The sequence below is a fragment of the Microcaecilia unicolor genome, chromosome 11 (assembly GCF_901765095.1).
Source record: "Microcaecilia unicolor chromosome 11, aMicUni1.1, whole genome shotgun sequence".
Taxonomy (NCBI): Eukaryota; Metazoa; Chordata; class Amphibia; order Gymnophiona; family Siphonopidae; genus Microcaecilia; species Microcaecilia unicolor.
Genome location: NC_044041.1, coordinates 141,661,616 through 141,688,688, shown reverse-complemented (window position 1 = coordinate 141,688,688; position 27,073 = coordinate 141,661,616). Strand labels below are relative to the sequence as shown.

Below are 27,073 nucleotides of genomic sequence, written 5' to 3'. Positions count from 1 at the left end.
GGTATAGTAAATAAACGGTAAACAATGTTCCTCCACAAATATGTGCTTAGGGAACAGGAAAGCCAGGTATTTCATATAACTTGTTTGTTTGCTGTGGTTGCATGGGGGGGGGGGGGGGGGATCACGCTTTACAGATAAGGGATTAGCCAATGACCACTTATTCTCACACGTGGGGTATCCCTAGCATCCAGGCTCACTCAAAACAATGAACATTGGTCAATTGGGCCTTGCAACGGCGAGGACATAACATAGGTTAACCTGAGAGTGTAGCCTGGAACAGAATAAAATGGGCCTAGGGGGGTGGAATTGGATTCTAAACCTTAAACAGATTCTGCAGGACTGACTGCCCAAACCGACTGTTGCGTCGGGTATCCTGCTGAAGGCAGTAGTGTGATGTGGATTTGTGGATTGATGACCGCGTTGCAGCCTTGCAAATCTCTTCAATGGAGGCTGACTTTAAGTAAGCCACCAAAGCAGCCATAGCTCTAACATTATGAGCTGTGACATGGCCCTCCAGAGACAGCCCAGCTTGGGCATAAGCGAAGGAAATGCAATCTGCTAGCCAACTGGAGATTGCGTGCTTCCGATGGCGACTCCCCTCCTATTGGTATCAAAAGAAACAAACAACTCGGCGGACTGTCTGAAGGGCTTCGTCTGCTCCACCTAAAAGGCCAATGCAGTCCAAGGTGTGCAAGCTGCTCTCACCAGGGTGGGCATGAGGTTGGGGGAAAAAATGCTGGCAAGACAATTGACTGGTTCAGATGGAACTCCGGCACCACCTTCGGCAGGAACTCAGGGTGCATGCGGAGGACTACTCTGTTGTGATTAAACTTAGTATAAGGTGCATGAACTACTAAGGCCTGAAGCTCACTGACCCTACGAGCTGAAGTAACAGCCAGGTCAAGTACTTCAGATGGCAGGAATTCAGTGGCTCAAAAGGAGCTTTCATCATCTGGGTGAGAACGACGCTGAGATCCCATGACACTGGTGGAGGTTTGACAGGGGGCTTTGCCAAAAGCAAACCTCTCATGAAGCGAACAACTAAAGGCTGTCCAGAGATAGGCTTACCTTCTATACGCCGATGATAAGGTAAAATTATGTCTTAGCTGATAATTTCTTTCCTTAGTCACAGCAGATGAATCTAGAAACCAGTGGGTTGTATCCGTGTACCAGCAGGTGGAAACAGAGAACTAAATTGCAGAGAGCTATACCATAGTACCAGCCCTGAAGCCAATTAGTATGCCCCATCACAAAGCAGTAGAAAGTGAAAAAACTGAAAACTTCCTCACAACCTGAGTCAAAAAACAAAGCACGAGAAACTCGCTAACTATTGCCAACATGGCAACCATGCAATTAATGCCTTCTGGCTCAACACTTGTTGCGCATTTCCTCTTTTTTTCTTCTTCTTAGACAGTCGAGAATTCCATCTGGAAGGAAACCTAGAGCCTGTTCTGAAAACAAGATGAACAAAAGGAAGAAAGGTCCGGACAACTTCCGAAAGACACAGGATGGGATCCTGGATTCATCTGCTGTGACTAAAGGAAAGAAAATGATCAGGTAAGACATAATTTTACCTTCCATTGCGTCAGCAGCAGAAACCAGTGGGATGTACCAAAACACTCCCTAGGTAGGGTGGGAAACAGACACCCCCGCGCGCCAACACCATAGCTCCAAACTGCGCATCCGCACATGCCAAGACATCAATCCTGTAATGCTTAGAGAAGGAATGCAAAGACGCCCACGTTGCTGCCCGACAAATCTCCTCCACTGAAAGCACACCCATTTCCGCCCAAGATGTAGCCTGAGCCCGAGTCGAATGAGCACGAATGCCCACCAGGGAGGGACGCCTCGCCGAGATGTAAGCCGACAAAATGGCCTCCTTAATCCAACGAGCAATAGTCACCTGGGATGTGGCCTCCCCTCGCCGCTGTCAAATTAAAAGGACGAATAGATGATCTGAGCGTCGAAACTCGTTTGAAATCTGTAGGTATTTCATCAGAATCCTCCATACATCCAGGAGTTGAAGTGAAACAAACTGATCGGGAAAATCCTCTCGACGAAAAGCTGGAAGACGTCTTAAGATGAAACACTGACACCACCTTAGGAAGGAAGGAAGGAGGGAACCGGCCATAAGGAGACTCCTGCCTCCGAGAAACGAAGAAAGGGTTTTCGACAAGACAATGCCTGCAACTCAGACCCCCCTACGCGCTGAAGCTAGCGCCACCAAAAACACTGTCTTAAGGGTCAAATCCTTCTCAGACACCTTGCGCAGTGGCTCAAACGGAGCCTGCTGCAATGCTCGAAGAACTAAATTGAGATTCCAGTTAGGAAAAGGTCATTGGCAGGGAGGCCTAAGATGAAGAACCCCTCACAAAAACCCGAGAGACATCCGGATGTGTAGCCAACGAACATCCAGAAAGCCGACCTCAGAAGCAGGACAGAGCTGCTAACAGAACCCTTACAGAATTATAGGCCAACCCTTTCTGGAGGCCGTCCTATAGAAAATTCAACATTTGTAAGACGGAAGCACGAGAGGGCTCCCAGCCTCGAATGGCGCACCAAGAAACAAACGTCCGCCACACCCGGGCATAAGCCGTAGTAGTGGAACATTTCCTAGCCTGCAACAGAGTGGCTATCACCGTATCCAAATAACCCTTCCGTCTCAATCTCGACCTCTCAAAGGCCAAGCCGTAAGACCAAAGTGGCATGGATCCTCCATCTGAATGGGACCCTGATGTAACAGATCCGGAGACGCCGGAAGACGAAGCGGGGTCCCCACAAGCAACCTAATCAAGTCCGCACACCATGGACACTGCAGCCAATCCGGGGCCAACAGAATCACTAACCCCCAATGCCTGCCAATCCTGAGAATGACTCGACCAAGGAGAGGCCACGGGGGAAATACGTACAGCAGTACTTCCTGAGGCCACTGCAGGAGAAACGCATCTAGTCCCTCAGAACCTACTTCTCTTCTCCTGCTGAAGAATCTCTGGACTTTGGCATTGGCTCGAGTTGCCATGAGATCCATTTCTGGCCAGCTCCATCGCAGGCAAATCATCTGAAAACGCATCGTCTGATAACTCCCACTCCGCTGCGTCCAACAGATGCCAACTGAGAAAGTCCGCTCGCATATTGTCGAGACCTGCAATGTGTGCTGCTGTGAGGAGAAGAAGATTCAACTCTGCCCACGAGAGCAAGCTGCTCGCCTCGGCACAAAGTGCCCGATTCTGGGTTCCCCCCTGGCGGGTGATGTAAGCCACCGCCGTCGTGTTGTCCGAGAACACCCGAACCGAGGACCCCTGCACCAACTCCCAAAACGCTCTCAGAGCGCTCAGAATGGCACGCAACTCCAAACGATTGATGGACCACGTCACTTCTTCTGTCGAACAGCACCCCTGCGCACAGCTGGACAGGCAATGTGCCCCCCAACCGGACAGACTGGCATCCGTCATGACCACGATCCACTGCGGGGCTGCCAGAGGCATCCCTCTTCGGAGGTGGGAGGGAAGAAGCCACCAAACCAGACTGTCCGGTGCTCGAGTCAACCAAGGAAGCTGACACAAATAGTCTAGGGAAACCGGAGACCAGCGACTCAGAAGAGACATTTGCAACGCTCTCATGTGTGCCCGCGCCAAAGGAACTACCTCGAGAGTAGCTGCCATCGACCCAAGAACCTGAACATAATCCCCAAACTCGGGGACTCGGCAGCCGCAAGATACTCTCCACTTGAAGAACAAACTTGAGCCTCCTGCCCTCCGGCATTGAGACTACCCCTTGAGCTGTATCGAAGTGCACTCCCAGATACTTCAGAGTCTGTGAAGGAGAGAGATGACTCTTGGCAAAGTTGATCACCCATCCCAGAGATTGGAGAAATTCTATCACCCTCCAGTAAGCTACACGGCTCTCTGCTTCCGACAACGCCCGAATGAGCCAGTCGTCCAAATAGGGGTGAACTCAAATTCCCTCTCTCCTTAACGCTGCTGCCACCATGACCATCACCTTGGAGAAGGTGTGAGGCGCAGTGGCCAAACCGAAAGGTAAGGCTCGAAACTGAAAGTGCTGCCCTAGCACGGCGAACCGCAGGAACTGTTGATGCGGTGGCCAAATTGGAATATGAAGACAGGCTTCCTTGAGGTCCAGGGGTGTAAGAAACTCCTGCGGCTGAACCGCTGCTGTGACCGCCCTGAGAGTTTCCATACGGAAATGTCGCACCCTGAGGAACTGGTTTAGCTTCTGGAGGTCGAGAATAGGTCTGACCGAACCCCCTTTTTTCAGAACCACGAAGAATATAGAGCACCGCCCGGTACGCTTCTCCTACACCGGCACCAGAGAAACAGCCCCAATGTCCAACAGGTCGCGCACCGCCGCGAACACTGCCTTTCGCTTTGAATAAGTGACGCACCGGGATTCCAAGAAAGAATCTCCGACCGGAGTTGAAAATTCTAATTTGTAACCATCTCTGATAACATCGAGAACCCACTGGTCCGAAATGATGTTGGCCCACTCCTGGTAAAATTGGGTCAGCCAACCCCCTATACTTAAAGCCGAAGAGTGGACTGGCGCCCCATCATTGTGAGACTCGAGCAGCTGCCCCTTGACGGGCCACAGAAGTCGCTCCCTTTTTGTCTCCATGAAAGGAAGACCTGTTGAAAATGAGATTGAGGGAAAGAAGAAGATCTACCCGGACGATAGTGCCTAGCCTCTCGAAACAGAGGCTTAGCCGCTCCAGACCGGCTTGAGGTCCTAGGCTTATCCTCAGGTAACCTCTGAGATTTGGAATCCCCCAAATCTTTAACAATCTTTTCTAAATCCTCTCCAAACAGCAGCTTTCCCCGAAAGGATAACCTGTTGAGACGCTGTTTAGAGGCCATATCCGCAGCCCAATGACGAAGACACAGTAGCAGTCGAAACGTAACCGCCAAAGCCATAAGATTTGCCGAAGATCGAACCAGATCATACAAGGCATCCACCAGGTAAGCAAGGCTACGGGAACAGCTCCCGGTTCCTGTTCCTGATCTGAAGACTGCTGGAGTCAATCCAGAGACACTCGGGCAGCGAAAGAACTACACACCAAAGCTTTGAGTGCTAACACCGCCACTTCAAAGGCTCGCTTCAGGGAAGTCTCCAGACGCCTGTCCTGGATGTCCTTTAACGCCTCCCTCCCCCTTACTGGGAGGGTGGTCTTCTTTGTGACAGCCTAGGCAGATCCAAGTTATCCGCCAGACTACTCTGGACCGGGTACAAACGAGTCATGGCCCTAGAAACAACCTTGAGAGGAGCCTCAGGATCAGACCACTGGTCTGTGATCATCTCCAGAATAGACTCGTACACTGGAAACGCCCTAGCGGTTCTTCTAGTACTTGCCATGCGCATATTGACTGACGCAGCCCCCTGTGCTTCAGGATCTGCAACATTTAAAACCTCTAAGGTCGACGAAATAAGAGAAGACAGTTCCTCCCTATGAAAAATCTGCACTGCTGAGTGCCCCTGAGTCATACAGACTCCAAATCCAGGCACCTGCGCTTAGACTGCAGCTCTGCAACTGGAGAGAGCCACTAGCTTCGCCCTGTGCCAGCACAGACTCCTTTCCACCAGAAACATCTGGGGGGGGGGGGGGGGGGGAGAAGCACGCTTCAAAAGGTAAGCCTGATGCAAGAGCAGGATGAATTCGGGGGAATAGAGCACCCCCTCAGCAGCCCCCTCATTACCGGTCGCTGCTGACCCACTCTGCGACGCTCTCTCAGCCAGAGACGACTCCCCGCCGTCCTTCCCTGCTAAATCTCTGCTTAATCTCACTGAAGGAGCAACGAGAAATGACAGCGCCCCCATACAGGGAACCGCTGGTGAAGTCAAAATGGTGCCCGCGTCCTCGCGCTCTATGCGGGAAGCCAGAACACCACACAATGAAGCGCCCGAATCAGTCCCCTTGCTTATGGCACAGTCAGGGCTACACACCCCCGCAGCCGACCGATGCTTCCCGCATCGGGAACAGCGCTTAACAGCCTCCACCGCTATTTCCCAAAATAAGATGGCAAACAGAGGCTCTCTCACCCCAAACGGAGACAGGAAGGGAATAGTACTCACAGCCTTGCTAACAGCACAGCAGATCTCCTTCTCAGAACAATTCCCGTGCCACAAAATTATGCTGAAAAGCACGGCTTTTTGATAGAGATGCACTAACTGGCTTCAGGGCTGGTACTATGGTATAGCTCTCTGTAATTTAGTTCTCTATCTCCACCTGCTGGTAAACGGATACAACCCACTGGTTTCTGGATTCATCTGCTGCTGACGCAATGGAAGCACTAATTGCACTGAGGTAAACCCTTACGAAGTTGGTCTTGAGACCAGATTCTGACAAGTGTAGAAGGTATTCAAGCAGGGTCTGTGTAGGACAAGAGAGAGGATCTAGGGCCTTGCTGTCACACCAGACGGCAAACTTCCTCCATTTGAAAAAGTAAATACCTCTTCGTGGAATCTTTCCTGGAAGCAAGCAACTCGGGAGACACCCTCTGAAAGACACAAGGAGGCGAATTCTAAGGTATCAACCGTGACAGCCAGAGACTAGAGATTAGGATGTAGAAGCGACCCCTCGTTCTGAGTGATGAGGGTCGGAAAACACTCCAATCTCCACAGTTCCTCGGAGGACAACTCCAGAAGAAGAGGGAACCCAATCTGATACAGCCAGAAGGGCGCAATCAGGATAATGGTTCTGCAGTCTTGCTTGAGTTCAGCAAAGTCTTCCCTACTAGAGGTATGGGAGGATATGCATACAGAAGACCCATTCCCCAACGAAGGAGAAAAGCATCTGACGCTAGTCTGTCATGGGCCTGAAGCCTGGAACAGAACTGGGGGAATTTGTGAGTGGGAAAAAGATCCACAGAGGGGGTGCCCCATGCTCGGAAGATCTTTCAGGCTATGCCCATGTGAAGGGACCACTCGTGCGTTTGCATTACCCTGCTCAGCCTGTTGGCCAGACTGTTATTTACACCTGCCAGATAAGTGGCTTAGAGACACTTGCCCTGATGGCGTGCCCAAAGCCACATCTGAAAAGCTTCCTGACACAGAGAGCGAGATCCGGTGCCCCCCTGCTTGTTGGTGTAATACATCGCAACCCAATTGTCTGTTTGAATCAAGATGATTTGGTTGGACAGCCGATCTCTGAAAGCTTTCAGAGCGTTCCAGATCGCTTGTAGTTCCAGGAGGCTGGTCTGAAGACATGTTTCCCGGAAGGACCAGGCTCCTTGAGTGTGAAGCCCATCTACATTAGTTCCCCACCCCAGGAGGGGAGGGATGCATCTGTCGTCTGCACCTTTTGTGGCTGAGGAATTTGGAATGATTGTCCCATGGTCAAATTCAACCAGATTGTCCACCACTAAAGAGAATTTCAAAAATCAATGCCCAGTTGGATCACATCCTCCAGATTCCCTGTAGCTTGATACCACTGGGAAGCTAGGGTCCACTGAGCTGATCTCATATGAAGACGGGCTATGGGTGTTACATGTATTGTAGAGGCCATGTGCCCCAAAAGTCTCAACATTTGCCGAGCTGTGATCTGCAGAGACACTTAAACTGTGGACACCAGGGACAGGAGGTTGTCTGCCCTTGTGTCAGGAAGATAAGCCCAAGCTGTCTTCGTGTCCAGCAGTGCTCCAATGAACTCCACTTTTTGGACAGATGAGACTTGGAGTCATTTATTACGAACCCCAGTAGCTCTAGCACCTGACTAATCATTCGCATGGACTCCAGAGCACCCTCCTCCGAAGTGTTCTTCACTAGCCAATCGTTGAGATAAGGAAACACATGCACTCCCAGTCTCCCAGATTTGAAAACAATCTGGGCACAGACGCCAGGTCGGACGGCAGTACACGGTACTGAAAGTGCTGAGTTCCCTGCCGAAATCTAAGATACTTCCTGTGAGCTGGAAGTATCGAGATGTGTGTGTAAGCATCCTTCAAGTCCAGAGAGCATAGCCAAGCGCTTTTCTGAATCATGGGAAGAAGAGTGCCCAGGGAAACCATCCTGAACTTTTCTCGGACTAGGAATTTGTTCGGTCTAGGATGGGACGCATCCCCCCCGTTTTCTTTTACACAAAGAAGTACCTGGAAGAGAATCCCAGCCCTTCTTCCCCTGGTGGAATGGGTTCAACCGCATGGGCCTGTAGAAGGGCGGAAAGTTCCTGTGCAAGTACCTGCTTGTGCTGGGATCTGTAAGAATGAGCTCTCGGTTGGGAAATTTGGAGGTTTGGATTCCAGATTGAGGGTGTATTCTAACCGGACTATTTGAAGAACCCACCTTTGGTGAAAAAACATTAACCTCCCTCCAACCAGCAAGTCGTTCGGTATGGACACTTTTACTGTGGCTATGCTTAACTGGAATCAGTCAAAAGCTTGTCCCTTGCTTTTGCTGGGGAGCAGCAGGGGCCTTAGGCGCACGCTGTTCATGAGAATGAGCACGCTGGGGCTGAGTCTGACTAGGCTGTCAAGAAGACAGAGTGTACCTATGCCTAACATAGGAATAGGGAGCATTCCTCTTTCCCCCCCCCCCCCCCCCCAAAAAAAAAATACCGCCCAGATGAGGAGGTTGTAGAAAAGGCGCCCCAGCAGGAGAATCCATAACATCATTATGCTTCTTGATCTGGTCAACAAGATCCTCTACTTTTTCACCAAAAAGATTGTCCCCCTGGCAAGGTACATCCGCCATCCACTGCTGGACCGAATGATCCAGGTCAGAGACACGGAGCCATGAGAGTCTGCGCATCACTATGCCTTGAGCAGCGATCCTGGATGCCACATCAAAAGAATCGTAACATCCCTTGCTAGAAATTTACAGCACGCCTGACCACCTGGCGAAAAGGCTCGGCCTGCTCCGGAGAGAGGGCATCGACCAAGCTAGACAGCTGCCTCACCAAGTTCCACAAGTAATAAGTAACATAAGTAATGCCACACTGGGAAAAGACCAAGGGTCCATTGAGCCCAGCATCCTGTCCACGACAGCGGCACCTGGCAAGCTTCCCAAACGTACAAACATTCTATACATGTTATTCCCGGAATTGTGGATTTTTCCCAAGTCCATTTAGTAGTGGTTTATGGACTCGTCCTTTAGGAAACCGTCTAACCCCTTTTTAAACTCTGCTAAGCTAACCGCATTCACCACGTTCTCCGGCAACGAATTCCAGAGTTTAATTATGCGTTGGGTGAAGAAAAATTTTCTCCAATTTGTTTTAAATTTACTACACTGTAGTTTCATCGCATGCCCCCTAGTCCTAGTATTTTTGGAAAACATGAACAGACGCTTCACATCCACCTGTTCCACTCCACTCATTATTTTATATACCTCTATCATGTCTCCCCTCAGCCGTCTCTTCTCCTAGCCTCCTTAGTCTTTCTTCATAGGGAAGTCGTCCCATCCCCGCTATCATTTTAGTCGCCCTTCGCTGCACCTTTTCCAATTCTACTATATCTTTCTTGAGATGCGGCGACCAGAATTGAACATAATACTCAAGGTGTGGTCGCACCATGGAGCGATACAACAGCATTATAACATCCTCACACCTGTTTTCCATACCTTTCCTAATAATACCCAACATTCTATTCGCTTTCCTAGCCACAGCAGTACACTGAGCAGAAGGTTGCAGTGTATTATCAACGACGACACCCAGATCTCTTTCTTGGTCCATAACTCCTAACGTGGAACCTTGCATGACGTAGCTATAATTCGGGTTCTTTTTTCCCACATGCATCACCTTGCACTTGCTCACATTAAACGTCATCTGCCATTTAGCCTCCCAGTCTCGTAAGGTCCTTCTGTAAGTTTTCACAATTCTCTCGCGAGTTAACGACTTTTGACTAACTTTGTGTTATCAGCAAATTTAATTACCTCGCTAGTTACTCCCATCTCTAAATCATTTATAAATATATTTAAAAAGCAGCGGTCCTAGCACAGACCCCTGAGGAACTCCACTAACTACCCTTCTCCATTGTGAATACTGCTCATTTACCCCACTCTGTTTCCTATCCTTCAACCAGTTTTTAATCCACAATAGGACATTTCCTCCTATCCCATGACCCTCCAATTTCCTCTGTAGCCTTTCATAAGGTACCTTGTCAAACGCCTTTTGAAAATCCAGATACATGATATCAACCGGCTCCCCTTTGTCCACATGTTTGTTTAGTCCTTCAAAGAATTGAAATAAATTGGTCAGGCAAGATTTCCCCACACAAAAGCCATGCTGACTTGGTCTCAGTAATCCATGTCCTTGGATGTGCTCTGTAACTTTGTTTCTGATAATAGCCTCTACCATTTTCCCTGGATCTCCCCTGGAACCTTTTTTAAAAATCGGTGTTACATTGGCCACCCTCCAATCTTCCGGTACCACGCTCAATTTTAATGATAAATTGCATATCACTAACAGTAGCTCCGCAAGCTCATTTTTCAGTCCTATCAGTACTCTAGGATGAATACCATCCGGTCTAGGAAATTAGCTACTTTTCAGTTTGCTGAACTGCTCCATTACGTCCTCCAGGTTTACCGTGAAGTCAGTAAGTTTCTCCGACTCGTCTGCTTGAAATACCATTTCTGACACCGGTATCCCATCCAAACTTTCCTCGATGAAGACCGAAGCAAAGAAGAGCTGGTAGGACTGGATATGGGCAGCAAGCATAGCGGCCTGATACATCTTCCTCCCAAAAGAATCCAAGGACCTAGCTTCTCTGCCTGGGGCACCGATACATAGTCTCTAGAACTCTTGGCTCTCTTGAGGGCGGAGTCCACCACCAAGGAATTGTGGGGTAACTGAGATCTCATCAACCCAGGTTCACCCTGGATCCGATACTCAGAATCAGCTTTCTTCGGGATCACAGGGCCAAACAGAGGGAACAGCCAGTTCTGCATAAGGATTTCCTTCAGTACTTTATGTACAGGAGCCGTGACAGCCTCCTTAGGTGGAGAGGGATAGTCCAGGATCTCGAGCATCTCAGCCCAGGCTCATCCTCCACCTCCATAAGGAATGGAATAGCCGTAGCCATTTCCCAGACAAAAGATGTCAAGGAAAGACTCTCAGGAGGAGACAGTCTCCTTTCAGGTGGAGGGGAAGGTTCAGAAGGAATCCCATACAACTCATCGGAAGAAATGTAACTGGGATCTCCCTCTGACTCCCACGAATGCTTCTCTTCAGTATTAGATAATACCTCACTTAGAGAACTCAGAGACTGAGCTTGCCTCGACGCCGAGGATCAACGTCCTCAATGGCGATGTCAAGAGGCCAGCGCCCGCATGGACTGCAACAAAGCTTCCTCCGCAGACATCGAAGAGGAGTCGACCTGAGTGGCAGCTGACACGGGCAGGGACCACGCCGCAGGTGAAGGGCCAGACGTCGCTGCAGCAGACGGAAGGCACAAGCACCCCCGACACCGAAGCAGAAGCTCTGGAAGCAGGGCCCAGATGCGCTCGTCAAGAGCCGCCATCTGAAAAGGCTGCGGGGTCGGTGGAATAGCCGGTGGCAGAATCTGCAGAGGCTCAGGTGCAGGTACCGGGCTGCTAAGAGATCGGCGCCTCCTGTATGGAGGGGGAGCGATTCTCTCGGCGCCGACGCTTCTCGGGTGCTGAATCCCTCAACGCCCCGGAACTTCCAGCACCGTGAGTCAAAGGAGATCAGTGACGGTGCTTCTTTGCCTTCGCTCGATGCCCGTCACCAAGACTCCTCGGTACTGACGAGGACATGGAATCCTCACGTCTCCTCAGGGTCGGGTCCGACGATGGTCAGTCCCAGGGGCATAGCAGGCGGCCTCAAGACAGGTGGAGACCCACTTGAAGCCTCACTGCTCCCAGCGCGACTTGGTCTCTCAAGCAGCCATTACCTCTGCTCCCAACGTCGATGTGTCCCTCAATATCGACGCCGACGACCTCAGTACAGATATCAATGCCGACGTCAAAGGACCGGACCGAGCCCCAAAAAGTTTCTTTCGTTGGGCTTCTCGAGCTACTTGGGTCCGTTTCTTCATACGAAGACACAGATTACAAGCAGCTGGGCTGTGGTCGAGACCAAGGCACTGGATACACCAGGAATAAGTATTGGTACCTGAGATGGTCTGGCTGCACCAAGTACAACGTTTGAAGCCACTGGGTATTCTCGATGACATGGAAGGAAAAACAGCCTCTGTGAAATTAAAGGACTCAACTGTGCCAAGATAAAAGGGGCAGAAAAAGGGGGAGAAATGCGGCCGCGTCGAAAAGAAAGAAAATTTAAAACTTGTGGGAAATAAAACTGAGGATTCTTTTTAAAAGGGATCCTTACTACTATTTTTTTTTTTTTAATCACGAAAACAGAGAAGAATGTGAAAAAAGTCGCAAAAATACGACTCTTTCCCGGGCCAAAACGAGGCGCACAGGAATGAACCTGCTGCACCTTGTCAAGGAAAAAAAGAGAACTGAGGTACGTGCTCACGCGCCGGAAGACTATAGCAAAACGTTTTTGGTTTTGCGATAGCAAAATGCCAGTCCCCGGGCCGACGTGGACATCGACCTACATGTGAGAATAAGCAGCCTGCTTATCCTCGGAGTAAACTATTTACCCCTGTTCTATTTAAGCCACATTGAACTAAACATTTTTTGGATTAATGTGGGATATAAAAATAAATGACATGAAAATGAGTGAGTGGGCATCTTTCCTGCCCCATCCTTACAAAAGGGGTCAGAAGGTGGGTAGGCGCTTACCAAACACCAGGGAGTGTATTTTTTTCTGTTGAGGCGGGAGGGGCAGGGAAAGAGATGGGTCCACTAAACACCACAGACTAATTTTTTTTTAATTCAGGTCAGGTTGAGTCAGGTAAGGGTGGGGTACAAAAGGCAATATTTTTAAGTTGGGGGGCTGGTCATGTGGGGAGGGTGAAATTAAACACCAGAGGATATAGGAGGAAGGTAAGGAAGATCAGGACCCAGACTGCCACCCTTCCCATCGGTACCTGTGCCAAATTGGCACTCAGGTATGACAAGAAAAATAACATTTTGCCATGAGCTACAGATTACTGCCACAATTTTAACATGGCAGTAATTTACACGCTTACCACTTACACAATGCCATTGTATTTCTGTAGTAGAGTCACATGCTGAGCTGGGTCTACTACAAAGCATTCTGCATCAGCCATTTGGTCTTTATCTTCTATCATCTCAGTATCCACAATGCTCTTCCAGCATTATAAAGGGCAATGGATTTGATATACCACCTTTCACATCTCGTGTTTATTCAGATACCTTAAATGTGGCCACATTTCAATTAAAAATTTAATCACGATTAAAAGCTATGTTATCTATTTCTTTTTCCTCACTTCAGCTCCTTGTGGCTCTGGTCAAGTCACTTAACCCTCCATTGCCCAGAATCACAAAGAGCTGCAGTGAGGAAAAATAAATAACATGGGATTAATTGTGTAATTAAAGATGTGTTATTTACTTTTCCTCCCAATACAGCTCTTTATGACTCTGAGTAAGTCACTTAACCCTCTACTTCCCAGAGTCACAAAAGAGCTACAGTGGGGGAAAAAATATCTTTAATCATGCAATTAATCACATGATTAATCACGATTACAAAATTTAATCAAAATGCAGCCCTAAATAAAAGAATAAAAAGTAATGAAAAGATGGGAAATACAAAATTTAATCAAAATGCTGCCCTAAATAAAAGAATAAAAAGTAATGAAAAGATGGGAAATACAAAATTTAATCAAAATGCTGCCCTAAATAAAAGAATAAAAAGTAATGAAAAGATGGGAAATACAAAATTTAATCAAAATGCTGCCCTAAAGAATAAAAAGTAATGAAAAGATGGGAAATACAAAATTTAATCAAAATGCTGCCCTAAAGAATAAAAAGTAATGAGAAGATAGGAAATACAAATTGACAAATTACACATTAAAGAATCTAAAACAGCATGCAAAATAGCTATAAACAGCTTTACAGTTTTCACAGCCTACTTCAGAAAAATGCAGCTCTAATTTTAATGGATCATACTGGTCACACAAAACTACCCATGACATACACCCCCAATTTCTATATATGTCACTCAGAACTGCATGTGTAAATTTGGGCATACATCCAATTTTAATGCGCAATTTAACTGAATGAGCCAATTAATGCTGATAATTAGGCTCAGTAATCAATTATCGGTACTAATTGGGATTAATTTAAATTTAAGCACACACATTTACACACTGGTATCTAAACAGCCATGGGAGGGTCATGGTTGTGCATACTGTTATAGAATAAGGGGGATCCACACCTAATTCAGGTGTGAGGATTTACACCTGGGTTCAGATGGTGTAAATCCTTGCAGTTAAAGTTAGTCTTGGATCATGACAATAAACGCTATTCTATAAACAGCACCTAACTTTGAGCACTATTTAAAGAGCAGCATTTCGCACTATTTTTTTCTGTGCTGATTTTTCAGCACTATTTATAGAATTTGATCCATATACCGTAAAGTAGAAAACAAAAATTAGAATCCATAAGCAATGAGAGGAAATTTTAATAAGCACATACAAACGAAGAGAGTGACCTACAGAAATGGACAAACAAATAACCAAAAAAATCAGAGACAAATTCTGCTTCTCCCACTGATAATCCTTGTGACCTTCAACAAGTCATTTTGCTCTCTGTTGCCCCAGATAACTTAAAGAGTACAAGACCTTTCTACTGGAAGGAAACACGGAACACCTACTTCCCTACTATTCCAGCTATTACAAGTCACACACAGGTCACGTTTTCTGTCTCTCCCTAAATAATAAGCTTGAAGAAATATGCTTATATAAATGTATGTATTCAGATCTGCCTTGATGGAGGTAATCTGAAGTAGAACTATTTGCTGCCATCACTGACCTACCCGAAAAGGAAAGGCGACTAATAGAATGTCTTGCGAATGGCAAAGTCTACAAAATAAGACATAATCAATCACATACGCTTTGTTCCAAGCACACGTTACTCTGTTGACTCAGCACTGATACAAAACAAGTCAAACATTAATCAATAATCACAGTTATCACCGAGAACCTCTTTCCATACAGCTCTTTGAACCCACTTATAACATGCCCGCGAGAAACTGCAATTTCGTCCATTCTACCCTCAGCCCCAAGTATCCGAGCTCTGCAATTATAGTAAGAACACTTCTCACACACCTGCAAATGACCAAATAGTTTCCTCGCCAAACAGATACGCTTCAAGGGAACACCTACGCACAACATCTTTCTACTGACAGCGAACCACGACCAATTCGGATTCGGCCAACCGTCCAGCATGCACCGGGGTACCATAAAAGCAATTTGACCCTGATCACGTAAAGTGCAGATCAAGGAGGTTGAAGAAAACTGGAGACCGGATGACGTAAAAACGTTGAAGCCAATTGGGTTAGTCTATGTTTCCCCTTCCCCGCGCATCTGTCATCTAGTACACTCAAAACAAGGCAAGCAAACCTATGAGCTGTAGCATCCTCGTTGTCGTTCTTTATTGCTGGTAGCATTTTTATTTAATCTCACTTATATTTTCTTGTGCACCATACGGATGTACACAGAGGAAGTATTGATTTCATCGGTTACAGTACTAATTTGTTCTACATTTTAAATCATTGTGTCATTTGGAGGGGCTGGCTATAGGGACTCCCTGTATTCGTGCACAGATGTTTTCACCTAGTAAAGGGCCACTAAAACAGACATCATGCAATGAGAATCTGGTACTTAACAATCAGACTTACTATATATAAGTGCAATAAAAAAAATAATTAGGTTGAAACTGGAAACATTTAATATCTGTTTTTCCTGTGCTTACATCAAAAGCAAAAGATGGCATGTGAGAACTGTTCCTTTTTGTTTTGTGGAATGCAGTGGTATATTATAAAAAATCACTTTTTTTTTTTTATTACTAGTGCTGGGTAGACTTCTACTGTCTGTGCCCTGAAAATGGCAGATACAAATCAAGGTCAGGTATACACAAAAAGTAGCACATATGAGTTATCTTGTAGGGTAGACTGGATGGACCGTGCAGGTCTTTCTCTGCCGTCATCTACTATGTTACTATCCACCTTATAATTGAAAGAGAAAAACGCCTAGATTTCAACCCAAATCGGGAGATAGACGTTTATCTCACAAAAACGAATAAATCGGTATAATGGAAAGCCGATTTTGGACGTTTTCAACTGCACTCCATCGCGGAAGCATACAAAGTTGACGGGGCATGTCGGAGGCGTGGCGAAGGTGGAACTGGGGCGTGGTTATCGGCCGAGGAGAGATGGGCGCCTTTCGCCGATAAAGGAAAAAAGTATGCGTTTGTAGCTAGAATTTAGGGCACTTTTCCTGGACCCTGTTTTTTCACGAATAAGGCCCCCAAAAGTGCCCTAAATGACCAGATTACCCCCGGAGGGAATCGGGGATGACCTCCCCTGACTCCCCCAGTGGTCACTACCCCCTCCCACCACAAAAAATGATGTTTCACAACTTTTTATTTTCACCCTCAAATGTCATACCCACCTCCCTGGCAGCAGTATGCAGGTCCCTGGAGCAGTTGTTAGGGGGTGCAGTGGGCTTCAGGCAGGTGGACCCAGGCCCATCCCCCCCTACCTGTTACAATTGTGCTGCTTAATGCTTAGTCGTCCAACCCCCCCCCCAAACCCACTGTACCCACATGTAGGTGCCCCCCTTCACCCCTTAGAGCTATAGTAATGGTGTAGACTTGTGGGCAGTGGGTTTTGAGGGGGATTTGGGGGGCTCAACACACAAGGGAAGGGTGCTATGCACTTGGGAGCTCTTTTACCTTTTTTTTTGTTTTTGTAAAAGTGCCCCCTAGGGTGCCCGGTTGGTGTCCTGGCATGTGAGGGGGACCAGTGCACTACGAATCCTGGCCCCTCCCACGAACAAATGCCTTGGATTTATTCGTTTTTGAGCTGGGCGCTTTCATTTTCCATTATCACTGAAAAACAAAAACGCCCAGCTCACAAATTGTCGAATAAAGCATGGACATCTATTTTTTTCGAAAATATGGTTCGGTCCGCCCCTTCACAGACCTGTTCTCGGAGATAAATGCCCATGGAGATAGACGTTTTCGTTCAATTATGCCCCTCCACGTTACTGAGTTCTGCCCAGAGGCAGTCTAAATGTGCCAACATTGTCCAGTTCAGCACACTATTAGCCACCAAGTTCATACAAAGTTAATTATGTTCAATGGAAAATAAGGGCCCTGTTTACTAAGCTGAGTTATAGGCGCGTTACCATTTTTAACACACGATAATGTACGCGAGATAACTGTATAGGCATAGGCGCCTACATGGTTAGCGCACGTGCTAATTGTAGGCACGTTAAAAACACTAACGCACCTTAGTAAACAGGGCTCTAAAGCTGTTGGCTCAGGCTGCTTGCTATGTGAATATTTCATCACTGTTTCATTATTGATACCAAGTATTACATATTAAGGGCATTTGCTGTAAAGTCTGTTTTAATTAGTTTATCCAGTCCTTACATGCACATAGTTTTGCTTTTTAAACCAACAGGTGAATCCTAAGGGTATAAACTGTGTTGTTGTCTCTGTCTGTTTGTTTGGACTGATGAGACAAAGTCAGCACGGATTTAGTGAAGGGAAGTCTTGCCTCACCAATCTAATGCATTTTTTTGAGGGGGTAAGCAAACATGTGGACAATGGGGAGCCGGTTGATATTGTATATCTGGATTTTCAGAAGGCGTTTGACAAAGTGCCGCACGAAAGACTCCTGAAGAAATTGCAGAGTCATGGAATCGGAGGTAGGGTATTATTATGGATTAAGAACTGGTTGAAAGATAGGAAGCAGAGAGTAGGATTGCGTGGCCAGTATTCTCAGTGGAGGAGGGTAGTTAGTGGGGTCCCGCAGGGGTCTGTGCTGGGTCCGTTGCTTTTTAATGTATTTATAAATGACCTAGAGATGGGAATAACTAGTGAGGTAATTAAATTCGCCGATGACACAAAATTATTCAGGGTCGTCAAGTCGCAGGAGGAATGTGAACGATTACAGGAGGACCTTGCGAGACTGGGAGAATGGGCGTGCAAGTGGCAGATGAAGTTCAATGTTGACAAGTGCAAAGTGATGCATGTGGGTAAGAGGAACCCGAATTATAGCTACGTCTTGCAAGGTTCCGCGTTAGGAGTTACGGATCAAGAAAGGGATCTGGGTGTCGTCGTCGATGATACGCTGAAACCTTCTGCTCAGTGTGCTGCTGCGGCTAGGAAAGCGAATAGAATGTTGGGTGTTATTAGGAAGGGTATGGAGTCCAGGTGTGCGGATGTTATAATGCCGTTGTATCGCTCCATGGTGCGACCGCACCTGGAGTATTGTGTTCAGTACTGGTCTCCGTATCTCAAAAAAGATATAGTAGAATTGGAAAAGGTACAGCGAAGGGCGACGAAAATGATAGTGGGGATGGGACGACTTTCCTATGAAGAGAGGCTGAGAAGGCTAGGGCTTTTCAGCTTGGAGAAGAGACGGCTGAGGGGAGATATGATAGAAGTGTGTAAAATAATGAGTGGAATGGATCGGGTGGATGTGAAGCGACTGTTCACGCTATCCAAAAATACTAGGACTAGAGGGCATGAGTTGAAGCTACAGTGTGGTAAATTTAAAACGAATCGGAGAAAATTTTTCTTCACCCAACGTGTAATTAGACTCTGGAATTCATTGCCGGAGAACGTGGTACGGGCGGTTAGCTTGACGGAGTTTAAAAAGGGGTTAGATAGATTCCTAAAGGACAAGTCCATAGACCGCTATTAAATGGACTGGAAAAATTCCTCATTTTTAGGTATAACTTGTCTGGAATGTTTTTACGTTTGGGGAGCGTGCCAGGTGCCCTTGACCTGGATTGGCCACTGTCGGTGACAGGATGCTGGGCTAGATGGACCTTTGGTCTTTCCCAGTATGGCACTACTTATGTACTTATGTACTTGTTTTGGACTGCTTTGAGTCCTGCTGTACATCTGCTGTCTGGAATTTTGGAAGATGGAATGAGAAAGTAACAATTACATTTTGGATGTACTCTGAATAAGTTGTTTTTTTACTTTTGCAATTTGTGTATGGATGCTTGTTCTGTTGTATGCATGTGATAATATTTGAATAACTGTTTGTACTTAGGGCTATGATTTCTGAACATGAGGCATCATTAAAGGACAGACTTTTAAATGCCCAGCTGGGTATATATGGTAATCTCATCTTTGTTAAATGTTTCAGACATATCAATGTACTTGCTCCCATGATATAACTGAATTTTATTATTCTGTCTCACTGTGTTTTCAAATGTAAGCCACATTGAACCTGAGTTTGCTTGGGATAATGTGGGATATAAATGTTTTTAAAAAAACCTTTATCCTCTACATTTGAAGACACTGCCTATCCAGCTGGATGGTAATGGCACAATGAAAGCAACTTTGATCCAGTGAAGACTAACTCAAAATAACCTGTTCCTTAGTAGGCCAGCAGTAGTTCCAGATTAGCGCGTGGCAAGCCCATTGTCACGTGCCAACCCTTTAGTAAAAGGGCCCCTTAATTAGGTTGAAACCTGGGAGCATTTAATATCTTTTTTTCCTATGTGTACATCAAAAGACAAAGATGGTATGTGGGAACTTGCTCCTTTTGTTTTGTGGAATGCAGTGGTATATTATAAAAATGCACTTACTTTTTTAATTACTACTATTTCAAAGACAGGTATTGAATAACGAGGGAAGAGCTTCCTTCACGTATAAGTTCTGTCCAGAATCAGTCTAACAGGCTTATTTTCGAAAGAGAAGAACGTCCATCTTTCGACACAAATCGGAAGATGGGCGTCCTTCTCAGAGGGTCGTCCAAATCGGTATAATCAAAAGCCGATTTTGGACATCCCCAACTGCTTTCCGTCGCAAGGACGTCCAAAGTTCATGGGGGTGTGTCAGAGGCGTAGCGAAAGTGGGACTTGGGCATGCCTAACACTTGGACGTCCTCAACCCATAATTGAAAAAAAAGGGTGTCCATGACAAGCACTTGGACGACTTTACCTGGTCCTGTTTTTCTTACGACCAAGGCACATAAAGGTGCCTGAACTGACCAGATGACCACCGGAGAGAATCGGGGATTACCTCCCCTTACTCCCCCAGTGGTCACTAACCCCCTCCCACCCTCAAAAAAAATCTTTAAAAATATTTTGTGCCAGCCTCTATGCCAGCCTCACATGTCATACTCAGGTCCATCACAGCAGTATGCAGGTCCCTAGAGCAGTTTTAGTGGGTGCAGTGCACTTCAGGCAGGCGGACCCAGGCCCATCCCCTACCTGTTACACTTTTGGTGGTAAATGTGAGCCCTCCAAAACCCACCACAAACCCACTGTACCCACATCTAGGTGCCCCCCTTCACATGTAAGGGCTATGGTAGTGGTGTACCTATTTGCGGATGATACTAAGATTTGTAACAGAGTGGACACCCGGGAGGGAGTGGAAAACATGAAAAAAGATCTGAGGAAGCTAGAAGAATGGTCTAAGGTTTGGCAATTAAAATTCAATGCGAAGAAATTCGAAGTGATGCACCTAGGGAGTAGAAACCCACGAGAGATGTATGTGTTAGGCAGTGAGAGTCTGATATGTACTGAGGGGGAGAGGGATCTTGGGATGATAGTATCCCAGGATCTGAAGGCGATGAAACATTGTGACAAGGCGGTGGCCATAGCGAGAAGGTTGCTAGGCTGTATAGAGAGAGGTGTGACCAGCAGAAGAAAGGAAGTGTTGATGCCCCTGTACAAGTCGTTGGTGAGGCCCCACCTGGAGTATTGTGTTCAGTTTTGGAGGCCGTGCCTTGCTAAGGATGTAAAAAAAAATGGAAGCGGTGCAAAGAAAAGCTACGAGAATGGTATGGGATTTGCGTTCCAAGACATATGAGGAGAGACTTGCTGACCTGAACATATATATCCTGGAGGAAAGGAGGAACAGGGGTGATATGATACAGACGTTCAAATATTTGAAAGGTATTAATCCGCAAACAAATCTTTCCGGAGATGGGAAGGCGGTAGAACGAGAGGACATGAAATGAGATTGAAGGGGGGCAGACTCAAGAAAAATGTCAGGAAGTATTTTTTCACAGAGAGAGTGGTGGATGCTTGGAATGCCCTCCTGCGGGAGGTGGTGGAGAAGAAAACAGTAATGGAATTCAAACATGTGTGGGATATACATAAAGGAATCCTGTGCAGAAGAAATGGATCCTCAGAAGCTTAGCCGAAATTGGGTGGTGGAGCCGGTGGGGGGAAGAGGGGTTGGTGGTGGGGAGGCGAAGATAGTGGTGGGCAGACTTATATGGTCTGTGCCAGATCCGGTGGTGGGAGGAGGGACTGGTGGTTGGGAGGCGGGAAATAGTGCTGGGCAGACTTATATGGTCTATGCCAGAGCCGGTGGTGGGAGGTGGGGCTGGTGGTTGGGAGGAGGGGATAGTGCTGGCCAGACTTATACGGCCTGTGCCCTGAAAAAGACAGGTACAAATCAAGGTAAGGCATACACATGAGTTTATCTTGTTGGGCAGACTGGATGGACCGTGTGGGTCTTTTTCTGCCGTCATCTACTATGTTACTATGGTAGTGGTGTACAGTTATGGGTAGTGGGTTTTGGTGGTGATTTGGGGGGCTCAGCATAGAAGGTAAGGGAGCTATGTACCTGGGAGCAATTTATGAAGTCCACTGCAGTGCCCCCTAGGGTGCCCAGTTGGTGTTCTGGCATGTCAGGGGGACCAGTGCACTACGAATGCTGGCTCCTCCCACGACCAAAGGGCTTGCATTTGGTTGTTTCTGAGATGGGCGTCCTTGGTTTCCATTATCGCCGAAAATCAGAAATGACCAAGTCTAGGGACGACCATCTCTAAGGACAATCTAAATTTCAAGATTTGGGCGTCCCTGACAGTATTATCGAAACGAAAGATGGACGTCCATCTTGTTTCGATAATATGGGTTTCCCTGCCCCTCCATCGGGATGTTTTGCAAGGATGTCCTCAGCAAAACTTGGGCATCCCTTTCGATTATGCCCCTCCACATGTGCCAACATTGTGAAATTCTGTTGTATATATTTATTTCTTCTTCAAGTCTCTGTGGTTGTAAAAGGCATTTTAAAAAAATATTTGTCTCCTGGCTGTGTGATTTTATTATAAAGGCAAACAATACACCACCAAAATACAGTAGCCAGCAGCACACTATCAGCCATCAAGTTCATACAAAGTTAATTATGTTCAGTGGAAAATAAATCTGTTGGCTGCCTGCTATGTGAATATTCCATCATTGTTTCCTACCAAGTATTACATATTATGGGTATTTGCTTTGATTGTTTTAGGGGAGGTCATGTGATGCAGTAGCGGACATATGTCGCTTCCGCTGCTCGGAGCCCTACCCGAAAATTGAATTTTTTGCCATTTCCCCGGTCCCAGAGACTCACTGTTCGGGATCGCATAGTCTCCCCCATCTTATGGACAAATATCTTACAAGAGCATCAATGGCGCAGGTAACTAAAGGCGCAAAACGAAAGGAAGACAAACAGAAACCTGGTGAATCCAATATGGCGGCTGTTTCGCCGGTGGCCTCGCCCCCCCCCCCCACCCGGCCCCGGACTTTCTTATCCCAGAGCTCACGGCGGCAGTAGTGCGAGCGCTCGACCCCAAGTTCGACCAACTATCGGCACAGATCGCGGGTCTCTTGGCCTTGACGACAGAGCTGGCGCGCCAAACGGGAGAACTAGAGACCAGGGTGGTGGAGGTGGAAGACGGTCATCAGGAGCATTCGGGTGAACTAGAGCGGTTGTCTCGTCTTGTTCAAGAGTGCTCCCAGAAGGTAGAGGATTTAGAGAACCGCTCACGACGAGACAACCTCTGGTTTGTGGGATTTGCGGAGTCCCTGTCTGATGCCAACCTGAAGCGGACTTTGGAAACCTGGCTACTGGCTACTTTCCCCAAGGTGGGGGAGGGCCAGGAAATATGCCTAGAACGATTAAGAGATTGAAAATCTTATCCACCCTTAAGAGACAAGGGGCCTCCATAGCGTGCTTGCAGGAGACGAAACTCTCAGATACAAAACACCAGAAGCTGCGCCAACAATGGGTGGGAGAATGCCATTTCTCCTTTTCGAAGGGCCGGCGGGGAGGGGTGGCGATCCTGATAAAACGGGGGTTACCTTGTAAATCGCAATTGGTGGCCAGAGACCCGGGGGGACGGTATGTCTTACTCCATCTAACTCTTCCAGGCCAAGAGTTTTACCTATGTGCCGTATATGGGCCCAACACTTATAAGACTAGTTTTTTTCACTCACTAATCAATCTGGGCCTTAAATATGACTCAGCACCCTGGCAGGTGACTTTAACCAAGTTCTGGATCCGCCCTTAGACCAATTTTCCATTGGGGCGTGGAGAGTGCTAGCTAGGAGTAGAGGTTTGCCACATGTATGTAAAATGTTAGATCTGGTGGACCTGTGGCGGTTGCTGTTCCCATCGCAGAGAGACTACATGCACCATCAGATCTGGTCCCGCATTGTCGACATTGCTCTTTTCACGCGTAGCAGCGGCAGACCTAGGCCCTATGGTGTTATCAGACCACACGCCAATTTGGGTAGACATAATGATAGGCCCCGAGGCAGGCGTGTCGAGAACCTGGAGATTCCCGTCCTACCTCACAGACAACACAGACTTTCGTGGCTATTTGTCAAAACGCTGGGATGAGTTAACTATCACCAACGCGGAGCACATGGATGACCCTACACTGTTCTGGGAGACATCAAAGGCAGTTATGCGGGGAGAGATAATTAGTTATGTGAGTGTGCGCAACAGGAGGATTTCGCAGGGGATCCTACTGTTAGAACGCCCTACCAGCAAGCCAAGAGAGCCCATATACGTCACTCTACCCAGTCGGCCTATGACAAGGTGACAGCCGCCCTCGTGGCCTTAAACTCGTTACTCCATGAGCGTATGAAAAAACAGTTATTCTCCTACCGCTGTCAATTTCACAAGTTCGGCAATAGACCAGGCAAGCTTTTGGCTCGTGTGGTCAAGACATGGTCAGCACGCACATTTATCTCCTCCCTCCTGGCGCCCGATGGCTCCCGCAAATCCCATCCCAAAGATATAGGGCAACTTTTCTATGAGTACTTCACCCAGACCTATCAGCAGGGGGACCGACAGAGTGGCCCCTCACTAACTGAATACCTGCAAGCCGCGGGGGTGCCAACTCTCTCGCCTGCGGCCAGTGCGCAGCTGAGTTATCCCCTATGTGCCCAAGAAGTCCAACAGACTATTAAAACTTTATCAATGGGTACCGCTCCGGGCCTGGATGGCTTCTCCTCAGAGTATTACAAGATTTTGGCCCATAGGATGTGTCCCGCTCACCCTTTTCTTTGAGGAGGCAGTGTCGGGGGGGGGGGGGGGGGTGGTCTGCCGGCTGGAGCGAACGAGGCACTAATTGTTCTGGTCCCTAAGCCAGGCAAGCCCCTGGATGTGCCGGGGTCCTACCGCCCGATCTCCCTCCTCAACGTTGATGTGAAAATCCTGGCCCGAATCCTAGTGAATAGACTAGCCAAACATATCCCCACGCTGATAGGAGACCATCAGGTAGGTTTTGTCAAGGGGGCGTCACCCAGGTCTGAACGTAGCCCAAGCGAAAGCTTCCCAACAACCGCTGCTGCTTGTAGGACTAGATGCAGAGAAAGCTTTCGACCGCGTAGGCTGGGACTATCTCTTTGCAGTGTTACATTTTGTGGGAATCTCGGGATGGTTTTTGCAGGCGTTGAGCACGTTGTATGCAGACCCAGCAGCCCGGGTGCTAGTGAACGGGACCCAATCTCCTAGTTTTTGGGTACGTAGGGGCACCAGGCAGGGATGTCCTCTCTCTCTCCTCTCCTATTTTTATTGTATCTGGAATCTCTCCTCTGTGATATTAAGAGAGACCCGTCGATTACTGGTGTTATTTTGCCCCAGCTCACCGTCAAAGCCCTGGCTTACGCAGATGATATTCTGTTGGCCTTAACACACCCCCAGAGCTCCCTGAGTGCAGTATTGGACACCATAGAGGAATTCAGATATTATTCTGGCTTTCGGCTGAATCTGCAAAAATCGGAAGCTTTGCCGGTCCCCCTTTCAGTACAGACATTGTGGGAGGGGCCCTTTCCGTTAAAATGGGCTGCTGGCTATATACAATATTTAGGCATCAAGGTTCCGGCGGCTCTGACACAGCTCTATAATATTAATTTAGTGCCGTTATGGTCTTCGACTAAACATTCCTTGGAGATGTGGAGTCCCCTTCCGGTGTCTTTGTGGGGTAGAATCGCGCTATATAATATGATCATAGTCCCTAAATGGTTGTACGTAATCCAGGTACTGTCGCTATTTATCTTGTGGAGGGATGAATTGAACCTACACCGCCTGTTGGTAAAGTTTTTCTGGAGTAGCAAGAGATCCCGCGTTCCTTTCGCGCAGACATACCTACCGACGGACAAGGGGGGCCTGGGGGCACACAGTATTAACAGGTTTTCTGTTGCGGGGTGTATGAGACACATAAATAATTGGTTTCGGGGCACCTCATTCTTTTCTTTTCCTAACACTGAACCTAGGGTGCTGAGTACTTTCCACTTTAGTTACCCTCTCCAATCCCCTTCTCCCCTATGAGCACCCTACCCAATCCCCTTCTCCCCTATGAGCACCCCCACCCTCCCCAATCCCCTTCTCCCCTATGAGCACCCCCACCCTCCCCAATCCCCTTCTCCCCTATGACCACCCTCCCCAATCCCCTTCTCCCCTACGGTATGAGCACCCCCACCCTCTCCAATCCCCTTCTCCCCTCTGAGCACCCTCCCCAATCCCCTTCTCCCCTATGAGCACCCCCACCCTCTCCAATCCCCTTCTCCCCTACAGTATGCACACCCCACCCTCTCCAATCCCCTTCTCCCCTCTGTGCTCATAGGGGAGAAGGGGATTGGAGAGGGTGGGGGTGCTCATAGGGGAGAAGGGGATTGGGGAGGGTGGTCATAGGGGAGAAGGGGATTGGAGAGGGTGGGGGTGCTCATAGGGGAGAAGGGGATTGGGTAGGGTGCTCATAGGGGAGAAGGGGATTGGAGAGGGTGGGGGTGCTCATAGGGGAGAAGGGGATTGGGGAGGGTGGTCATAGGGGAGAAGGGGATTGGGGAGGGTGGGGGTGCTCATAGGGGAGAAGGGGATTGGGGAGGGTGCTCAGAGGGGAGAAGGGAATTGGAGAGGGTGGGGTGCTCATACCGTAGGGGAGAAGGGGATTGGAGAGGGTGGGGGTGCTCATAGGGGAGAAGGGGATTGGGGAGGGTGGTCATAGGGGAGAAGGGGATTGGGGAGGGTGGGGGTGCTCATAGGGGAGAAGGGGATTGGGGAGGGTGCTCAGAGGGGAGAAGGGGATTGGAGAGGGTGGGGGTGCTCATACCGTAGGGGAGAAGGGGATTGGGGAGGGTGCTCATAGGGGAGAAGGGGATTAGAGAGGGTGGGGGTGCTCATAGGGGAGAAGGGGATTGGGGAGGGTGGGGGTGCTCATAGGGGAGAAGGGGATTGGGGAGGGTGCTTAGAGGGGAGAAGGGGATTGGGGAGGGTGAGGGTGCTCAGAGGGAAGAAGGGGATTGGGGAGGGTGGGGGTGGTCATAGGGGAGAAGGGGAGTGGGGAGGGTGGGGGTGCTCATAGGGGAGAAGGGGATTGGGGAGGGTGCTTAGAGGGGAGAAGGGGATTGGGGAGGGTGAGGGTGCTCAGAGGGGAGAAGGGGATGGGGAGGGTGAGGGTGCTCAGAGGGAAGAAGGGGATTGGGGAGGGTGGGGGTGGTCATAGGGGAGAAGGGGATTGGGGAGGGGAGTGCTCAGATGGGAGAAGGGGTCTGGGGGTCTGACAAGGGGGCAGGAGGGGAAAATGGGTCCATGCCTGGGGCAGGTGGGAGAATGGGTCTGGGGCTGAAAAGGGGGGATGCAAGGCATGTGGTGGATGAAGGGGGCTGGAACTGGGGGCTGAAAAGGAGGGTATTTGGGATAAGGGGGCTAGTACTGGAACTGGGGGCTGAAACGGGGCAGGGGCTGAAACTGGGGACTTTAAAGG

The 27,073-nt window shown here is 48.2% G+C and overlaps 1 protein-coding gene across 1 annotated transcript in view; it reads right to left on the bottom strand.

Moving 5' to 3' along the window:
* The window catches only part of SDHB (succinate dehydrogenase complex iron sulfur subunit B), a 245,156-nt gene extending 229,854 nt beyond the window's left edge, over nucleotides 1-15,302 (bottom strand). Inside the window, exon 1 of the mRNA XM_030220146.1 lies at nucleotides 15,162-15,302. Coding sequence (XP_030076006.1) covers nucleotides 15,162-15,296 — 135 coding nt within the window. The 5' untranslated portion in view covers nucleotides 15,297-15,302. The remainder of the gene's footprint in view (nucleotides 1-15,161) is intronic.
* Between the last annotated feature and the right edge of the window lie 11,771 nt (nucleotides 15,303-27,073).